The sequence below is a fragment of the Biomphalaria glabrata genome, chromosome 9 (assembly GCF_947242115.1).
Source record: "Biomphalaria glabrata chromosome 9, xgBioGlab47.1, whole genome shotgun sequence".
In the NCBI taxonomy this organism is placed as follows: Eukaryota; Metazoa; Mollusca; class Gastropoda; family Planorbidae; genus Biomphalaria; species Biomphalaria glabrata.
Genome location: NC_074719.1, coordinates 28696579 through 28706481, shown reverse-complemented (window position 1 = coordinate 28706481; position 9903 = coordinate 28696579). Strand labels below are relative to the sequence as shown.

General features: G+C 37.7%; 1 protein-coding gene across 1 annotated transcript; it reads right to left on the bottom strand.

Moving 5' to 3' along the window:
• Window positions 1-3134: 3134 nt before the first annotated feature.
• LOC106050551 (endonuclease G, mitochondrial-like) lies at window positions 3135-9602 on the bottom strand. The gene is made up of 5 exons (XM_056042793.1): window positions 9085-9602; window positions 7424-7616; window positions 7154-7266; window positions 6279-6357; window positions 3135-3602 (listed from the first exon to the last, which is right to left on the bottom strand). The coding sequence occupies exons 1-5, from the start codon at window positions 9444-9446 to the stop codon at window positions 3387-3389; spliced, it is 963 nt and encodes a 320-aa protein (XP_055898768.1). The 5' UTR covers window positions 9447-9602; the 3' UTR covers window positions 3135-3386.
• Between the last annotated feature and the right edge of the window lie 301 nt (window positions 9603-9903).

The window sequence follows — 9903 nt, the reverse complement described above, 5'->3', positions numbered from 1 at the left end:
CTTGGACTTTGCCGATGACGTTGCATTACTCGGGGCTACAAATAAATGCATTCAAGAAATGACTGAGAGCCTAGACAGAGAAGCACCCAAAATTGGCCTCCGCATAAACCTGGATAAGACTAAAATTTTGGAGTGGGATACAAGGCAAAGGGTGCCCGTCAGACTTGGCGAGTCAAAGCTTGAAGAGTTGGACAAGTTCACATACCTTGGCAGCATGATGTAGCGTGCCGAATAGGAAAGGCAGGGAGCATTTTCCAAAGGTTGCAGCCTATTTGGACAAGCCAACACAATCGTCATCCCAACTGCAACATATACATGTAAGACATGGAAGTCATCTGTCAAAATTGAGAAAAGACTAAACGTAGCTCAACAAAAATGGCTGAGACGGATTTTTGGAGTCAGTTACACAGATCGGGTCTCAAACAAGGAAATCCTTTGCCGAACTGGGAGTCGAACACTTAGTGAGGTTCTACTACAAAATGAACTACGCATACCAAGAGTTGCGATGACACGGAGGCCAATACGAAGAAAGCGCAAACAGGGACGTCCTGGTATAACTTGGCGCCACACCTTCATGAAGGACCTCAGAACAGTGGACGCCAGGTGGGAGGAGGCTCCAGACATTGCCAGGGACATATCTTTGGGGAGACAGCTTTCCGCCCAATGCGCCGAACAGCGCGGGAGGACCTAAGTCTAAGTAAGTCTAGTTATAGTTAGACTTACAGAACAATTATCTGTGAATAATATTGTAAACCGACTTTATTTTAGTCACTATTAGGACCCCTGTATATTCAAATTTTTCAGTACTATCAGCGGTCACAAGACAATTTACACTAAATTGCTCAGAATGATGAAGAATCAGTAACTACAGCAGCAACTGCTACTAAAAGAAAAATATTAAGGACGAAAGTAGATCGTTTCAAGAAAGATGGGGGTTAAATTATTTCTGAACATCAGTATCTAATAAGATTCACTGTTTAATATGCAATTCCTGCATTAGTGTACCTAAACAGTACAATGTCAAACAAAAAAGGCGTATGATACTTACATTTGGACAATGACAAGCTACTTCAATTTAAAAATAGTTTTAAAAAGCAAGAGTATTTTTTAAACTGAACAACGAGAGTGACTCTGCAGCGAAAGCCAGCTAGATCTACATTTTGTCAAACGTAATTGCAAGTCATAGCAAATCATTTAGTGAAGGTGATTTTATGAAGGAGTGTGTCGTTAAAGCTGTCGAAGTAATGTGTCCAGAAAAGGGGAAAGCATTCAAAGAAATAGCGTTAACTAGGAACATACTGGCAGATAGAATAAATGACATGTCAGTCAGCTTGCGTGAACAATTAAAGGATAAAATAATTGATTTTGAATTCTTTTCATTGGCTCTCGATGAGTCAACTGATGTAACGGGTGTAGCACAGTTGGCTATATTCATAAGGGCCTGTAACAGGAATTTTGAGATACACGAGGAACTACTTGAGCTCTGTTCTATGTATAACACCACAACAAGCGAGGATGGTTTTGAGAAATGACAGGAGCATTTTATTCGTGCTCGTGGCTTAAATCCTCGCCAATTTTCAATGTTTCCGGATGACATTGGACACGAATTAATTTGATTGTGTCCCCTACTACACAGAAGTCCGCTGGCTCTCCTGTTATAAAGTACTGAAGAGATTTTTTGCACTACGTGAAGAACTTTAATTGTTTCTGAACAAGAAAGGTGAACCTGTTGAACATTTCGAAAATGGCGAATGGGTTCAGGATTTGGTATTTGCATTTGATCTCATTGGTCACCTGCAAGACTTGAATTTGAAACTTCAAGGTAAATACAAAATTGTCACAACTGCTTGTGATGATGTGAAGTGCTTTCAAGCAAAGTTATATATATATATATATATATATACGGCTAGTCCTCGATTCCAAAGATTAATGAGGAATGCAGTGTCTCCCGTGGCTAGGTATCCCCAGCTTTGACCTACATATTTTGCCACACCCAGCACAGGCATAATCATTGTCCGCCGGTGATCGATTTAGCAAGCAAAGTTACTACTGTAGATAAACCAAATATCAAGAGAAAACTTTGTTCACTTCTCAACGTGTCAGGAATTAAAAAGATTAAATACGACTGCAACATTTGGTAAATATGTCCTACACCTGGAATCGTTAGTAGATGCTTTTCAATGACAGTTTTCGTGGCTTAGTTTAATACGAGCAAGAATGTTAGTTGTTTCATTTGCTCCTGAAAATGCTGCTGATAATGTGCAATGAAAGTTGATAGAATTTCAGTCAGAATCTTTGTTGGTGAAAGCGAAGTATATAGACTAGTGGCTGGGCCAAAATTTGACAGTATACCTGAACGATACGTTGAATTGCGAAAATTTGCAGCCAGAATTCTTGCTATGTTTTCAAGCACTTATCTCGGAGCAGTTCTTTTCCACCGTTCGAGATTATCTGATCAAAATTTGTCATCAGTGATGAAAGTGTCTGTAGCAAACAAACTTCAACCTGGCATTAATAAGCTTGTATCCCAGAAAAGATGTGAAGCATTGTAATTTTTTAATAAAAAAAAATACTATAGGTTTATCTAAACAAAAAAAATTATTGTATTCTATTGTATTGTTTCTAAAAACATTAGATAAAACTTTAGGCTATGTTTTCCAACTGATTTTTTAGCTGCGGCCCTTCAGATCATAGGTTTTTTATGTGGCCCATACACCTTAATTAGTTTGACATGCCTGATCTACCCTAACCTTTTTGTGTTGACAGATATTTGTAGGGATTACTTTTGAATGTGTTCAAGTTCGTAAACATGTGTTTCGCTGTAATTAGAACATTGCAAGCTTTGACTAGCTGTATTCATTCTTCATCTACTTTCAGGCCATAGTTTGTATTGAAAAACTACTGGACCCAAGTGCCTGACGAAAATAGTATTTTAAATATTTTTAAAATCATTATTTCAATTTTGAATGCCTTTTTAAAGTGAGACAATTACTTTTCTTTTTCAATTAGTTTTGACACAAGTTCTATTAAACCTGTACAGATGATGGCAATAACAGACAATATTAGCAAATGACATTACAACATAAACACATCAGGCAATGTAAAAAAAAACAAAAAAACTCCATAAAACCAGCTTAATGTTCTGCATGAGGTAATACTATTCTTTATTTGTCTAATACATTTACCATTTGATGTTTTAGAGGTAAGGTTCAATAGGTTCAAGACATTTTCTTTCAGACAATGGCTAGTACTTAGAAGTTTGTAGTGGACACTGGTTGGCATTTGATCTTACAGAATAGAATACATTAGTGATGTCAAAGTTCAGAAAGCTAGAATTGTGTAAGATGAAACCATTAGAGAGATTCTGTAACAACTGGTGTCTCTGTTTATAGAGCGTGGAGTCTGGCACCTCTCCTCTTGTTGTTGCTGGTGAAACAGACTTTCTTCTCAGGGAAGAAGATCAACCCTGAGGCATGCTCAATTTGACACAGTGGAGTCAGGTAGTCGTCCAACTTCACTTCTTCACCTTCTTCCGGTTTACAGTTGGGCATCATATAAGACTCCAGCTCCAGATTGCCATCGTGAGTTTCAATAATGATAACCTGGAAAGAACACATTTTAAAAGATGTACATTTGTGGATGGAAGTTCGGCGCAGGTTTGGAATCAGGTTAGAATGACCCAGTGTTTTTCCCTCGGATAAAATCAGTGTTGTAATTCTGCCACTGCCAGTCAGGTTCAATACTGTTTCCTTGAGGAAAACACGTGCACATTGGAGTGAATAATGGAGGCAGAACGTGTTGCCTTCATCCATTTATATTCATTAATCAGTGTAGATATCTCACTAAACATTTGCTAAGTTAACGCTTGTTCAGTACTATCATGGGCGTAGCCAGGATTTTTTTTCGGGGGGGGGGGGAGAAAAAAATCCTCCCCCCCCCCGAAAAAATATATTTAGATGGATGTATGTGTGTGTGCGTACATAATCTTTATTACATTCTGACCCTTCATTATTTCGGACGACGTTTATTGTGCCCTAGAATTAGGTTCTTCCTGGAGTTAGTGGAAAAAATTGTAGACACCCCGCCCTTGCCAGCAAGGGGTTCTGGGGGAGCGCAGGGAGCTCCTCAAGCGCGAGGCGGAGCCCCGCCACCAAGCACTACTTCTTGTATTAAAATCCAACAAATGCATATTCTGAGATATCTACATTGCATTTTCCTGCTATTAAAAGTTTTATTTCAAAAACCTAATGTGCTATTCTTACAAGTCCCGCGCCGTTCAGCGCATTTGTCGTCAAGCTGCTTCCACAAAAATCTGTCACTGGTAATGTCTAAAGCCTATTCCCACCTGCTCTGAAGACCTTCATGAATGTGTGGCGCCAAGTTGTACTAGAATGTCATCGCAACTTTTATTATGCGTAATTCATTTTGTCAGAGAACATATCCCGCAAACTTCATGCGACTCTGTCACAATCTTACTAGGGGGTCGACTCCCAGTTCGGCATAGGATTTCCTTGATTTAGACCCGATCTCTATAACTGACTCCTAAAATCTGTCTTAGCCATCTTTGTAGAGCCACATTTAGTGTTTTTCAATTTCGCCAGATGACTATTCATTGCACTTTAATAATTGAGCCCCGCCACCGGTAGAAATGTGTAACCTCTTGAATACGCTCTTGGAATTAAGTGACTGTAGTTTGCTTAAGTTTTTATATTGAAAAGGGAAGTTTTATCGTCAAAATCATCTGTTGGGGGTTTTAGACTAAAAAATATCTTTTGAGTTTTTTTTTTATTTTTTAAATTCAAAACCGCATTTAGCTACGGTCATGGTAACTGTAGTTTCCTTTAGAATAATATATGAAGCTAGAGGTTTTCCACCTCAAAACTCTCTGTAAGGGGATTTTAAACTCAAAACCATCTGGAGGGGTTTTAAACTTTAAAAAAATGTCATCTGTAGGAGAGGGGTTTTAAACTCAAAACTCCCAATTGGCTTGGCTACGCTAAAATAATTTTAGTGTGTAATTTGCTTTTTTTTATATTGAAGAGATATTTTTTAAACTCAAAACCCCTTTTGGCAACGCTCATAGCATTTTGAGTGCGTAATTTGCTTTTTTTTACATTGAAGATGTATTTTTTAGCTTTAAACTCCACTGGAGAGGAGTTTAAACTCAAAACCCTTAATATTAAAGAGGTATTTTTTACCTTCAAACCCCGCTACAGGGGGGTTTAAACTCAAAACTGAGTCAAAACCCATTTAGCTACGCACATAGAATTTTGAGTGTGTAATTAGCTTTGGAGGGGTTTTAAAATCAAATTCTTCCTTAACTGTGCTCTTGGAATCTGGGGATTGTCGTTTGCATTTTTTTTTAGAAGAGGGGGATTTAAGTTCAAAAACCCCTGGCAGGGTGTTTTAAACTCAAAAACCCTTGGCTGAGCTGGTGCAAGTGATGGTTTAGTATTAAAATCTCACCTAAAATAAACAAAATCAAAGCAAAAAATCAGTCAATAAACTCCGACTCCACCCCCCCCCCAAACCTGCGGGGGGGGGGGGATTTCATTTCGGGGGGGGGGCTACGCCCATGAGTACTATACATTGCTTTATTTGCGTTAATTGTTTGTTCTATTTATTGTCAGGGGCCCGATAAAAAGAGAAGGCTTAAAACAAGCTTTTAATTCAGGTTTTACAAGTTTTGTCGAAACGTCTTCATTCATTTACATAACTTATCTGCCCCTGACTAGCATTTGAGAGATGACTGCTTTGGCATTTTCAGCTGTGTCTTCAATCAAAGTCAATAGATTTGAAAGTGAAACTTGAAACATTTCTTTCTAAGCAATCTTGAAAGAAGACTGAAATGCACAGCCCTACAATTTACACCAAAAAAATCACACGCCATATTTGTAGGGACTATTTTGTGTAAAGTCTCAGTAGACTATGAAACACCAAGTCAATGTTAGATTTAAAACCGATGACACCAATCAGGTGTCTTAGTGAAAACTAGAGGTCACTTTTACTTCTACTGTACATCATGCAATACGGTGGTGTTGGGGAAGAGGGATTGTTCTGAACTTGAAAACATGGGAGATAGAATTGAACAATTGAAACCTAGTCAGGCACAATAATGCCAGACTGACTAGAAATGAACAATTGAAACCTAGTCAGGCACAATAATGCCAGACTGACTAGAAATGAACAATTGAAACCTAGTCAGGCACAATAATGCCAGACTGACTTAAGGTACAATAATGCCAGACTGACTTAATCTCTACTGATAAAGAACCAACCTTAAAGAAATGAGATGGCACCGAGACTTCTCCCTCACCAAGGACATCAAACCTCATCTGGACTTTGCCGTCGTTCTCACTGGAAACAAATACAAAAGTTGAATACAAAGTGCTTCAGTTGAAACAGATCTAAACCTTAAACCTTCCCACAAAGACCATCGACCGAATGCTTTGATAAAACCATCCCTTAACACATTTTTTAAAACTCAAAATTTCATTTCTAGTCAGGCTATATCGACATTATTCAGACCATGTCGCGAGCACTATTCGGATCATGTCGCGCCCTTTATCCAGTTTCTTAATTCCCCGAGCTAGTCAAATTGTATAATTTAAAAGTTTATGAGCTACTTTGTCAAACGGAATTATAGATTTAGGTATCAAAAGTGTCGTGTGGGTCCTATTTTAACCTAGCCTAAAAGACTGAAGTTTAGTAATCAAGTTAGTACAATAGTGTACGCGGGAAAAATTTTTTTTATTCTAGAGTATTTAAAAAAAAAAAAGGGGGTGGGTATGCGGATAGAATGATTTTGATGTCGGGGTAGACAAATTAATAAGATCTAGTTTTTGGCACATCAACATCTTTCAGGTCATGATGTAGGCCTACCTATTTAGTTCATTCATACATACAGACTTATTGTACACTAAAATTATCTTATCTATAAAAAGAAATTTAAAATACAATTAGTATAATTTAATAGTAATATAGATAAAATTGCACCCCCCCACCCAGTTATCGTATTAAGACGCCAGAAAAATTCAAAACCTTTTCACAGGCTACTGTGTATACAGTTCAAGTTGTAAAGATATGTCAGTGTTTGCAATTTAGGTGGAATTGAGCTAGAACTATGTTGATTTCGATGAGATTGTGTGTTTACCTGGGTAGAAACAAAGGTCCAGAGCACACATAGACACTCTTGTTCTCACGGACTAATTTTTCCCGGATGTAACACTGAAGGTCAAACCAAGGACCGCAACTGAAGCCTGGCACCTGAGATAAAATAGAGGATTAAAATCAAAATACAAACAGTGCTCTCCTAAGAAGTACTACAACAAACATTGATTATCCTAAGTACTAGTCCTGATTAACTTATAATGTCCGGTAATATTTTCAGTACAATAACTAGTCTTGGTTTAGGCCTACTTACAATCGGTACAACATTGGTCATGACTTGAGTCTCTGCACAGGCCTCAGAATCGAATGGATAGTTAGCAGGGTCAGCCATAAGTCCAAGTTCGTATTCTGTATCGCAGTAATCTCTGACATCTGCACGGTGGTAGCCATGGATACGACAGTCAGGGTGGAACTTTGGTTTTTCTTGACCAGTCTGATTGTCCTCGCTGTGAATGAAAGACATATATAGATCTAGCGTCAGTTCAATCATCTTTAAAAATACAAATAAAACGTTTTCTACACGAGTAGAGGAGTATGCTTAAATATTGGAATCTAGGAGTGGACCAAAAAAGGCAACATGTTGTTCAAGAAGTCTATTGTTGCAAGAAGATCTAGATCTCATATGTATCAGGTGCACGCCAGTAGATGTACATACTTGATGTAATACATTATTCCGCCATGGTAAAGACAACACAAGTGTTTTCCTAAATGACCATCAATGATTCCACATTTCTAAATACAATATATAACAGTTAATAACATGAAGGTATATTGAACTAGATTGTGTATAAATGTGTCACCATGCTGTTGAACTAGGATATAAATGTTATGACTAGATCTAGATCTTTCTCATCTAGATCTACATTCTATAGAGTATTCACTTACAATGACTTTCATTTAAAACAATCTACAAAGCATAGCTCTAGATGCTAGATCCTAGGTGTTTGCATTACGAAATACTATGGACTCTAGAGAACAAATGTTTTCAAGGTCGAGTCATAAAAATGATTTTAAAAAAACTTTCTTTGCATTGACGATTAGAATCTAGAATAACTAGATCAAGATCTAGATGGATTAGATCTTAAACTAGCTCATCCAGATCTATTACCCTGAGATCTAGATCTATCTCTATTTATAGAGAAGATAGAGCGCTCGAGATAGATAGATCAAGAATCTAGATCCAGTCTAGAAAATCTATAACCTACTGACTAGCCTACTGTTAAATAATGGAGATCAAAGATCAAGATCTAGAGTTTGAGTTATTTTTTTGGCACATCAACACACTTTAGGTCATGTCGTGCCCGTAATCCCTAAAAGGTCACTCTCCTTTTCATACTACAAAAACTCAATTTTATTTAGTTATTAAAAACAAGGTCTATTCACAGTTAAAATAGTAAAGGTAGTGAACATTTAATTAGAATACCTAGATTAGTTTAATTGTATAGTCTACGTGCAGATCTAGATTTAGATCAAATTTATTGTAATGTAATTTTTTTTTCATTGTACAGCAATTCTTTATTCCTGGCAATTTAGATTGTCCATTGTTTTCAGTTTACAATACCGGCCGGGGGAGGGGGGAAGACAATAACAGCGATTCAACATTATTGCATTGCACCCAAAAACGAGGTCCTTATAATGTGGATCACGAATACAAGTAACTGGCTGGAGAACTAACCTTCTCAAGGCTCAGTCTTACAAAACACGTAAAGTTTTCTATAAGTGTCATTTACAAGACTTGGCTTTAACGAAACTTTCTTGTAATACTTTGTCTTTTTAAAATGTTAGTTCTAGAATTCTAGAAGAATCTCGATTTAGATTCAGATCTAGATTACAGACTTGTTTAAAGTGGTGATACAGTCAAAGTATATCTAGATCTAGATCTTAAAATCTAGACTAAGTAAATAAGATACTCACTTGTAAGGGCAGACGTTGACTCTTCGGTCGCAGGGGTCGTCCTTGTAGAATTTGTGATACTGGAGGTGTTCGTACACCCAATTTGGAATACGGTTTTTGGTGTCGTAAGAAATGATAAAATCTTTATATCTCAGGGGCTTACAGCATGCTGTCAGCTGAGGAAAGCCAACAGCTCTCTTGATCCTATCGCCAACGTAAAGTTGACAGTCGCCGGTTCCAGCGCTGACACGGGGCATCAGACATCGCTGAAGATTGAGTTTACTAACAGAGTTGTCAGACAGAAGCGGGGAATCCGGAAGGTCCACTTTATTTTTTAATCCAACCGCAAAAGCACAAGCAGCGTAGGAGAGCTTTCGAAACATGTTGTAACGGTGTCAGTAGAATAGATGAAATTTAGCTATGAGCAGCCCAAACTTGATATCACTCTTTGGGCTGACCTAAGATGTCGTTGGTTTGATGTTAGATGTCGATCTAGGGTCTCGGCGTTAGTGTTGGCATGTGACGTCAATTATCACCAGGGTTCCTGTGACGCTAAAAAAGCGATTTGAAAAAGTGAAAAGAGAGTATACATTTTGGGAGAGACCCTATTACGTCATGACATTTTGAGTAGATCTACATTGTTTTTAATAAATGCGCATTTGAAAATGTGAAATAATGTTACAAATTTTTGTTGACAAGTTCATTTTTTTATTAAAAGTAGATGAAGCAAACTTTTGATTTCACTATAGGCATTTCAGACTTAGCAGATTGCGGTGCCCTTGGCGTGACAAAAGAATCTCCTTACCGATGACCTCAAACCTCCAAAATTACTATGTAAAC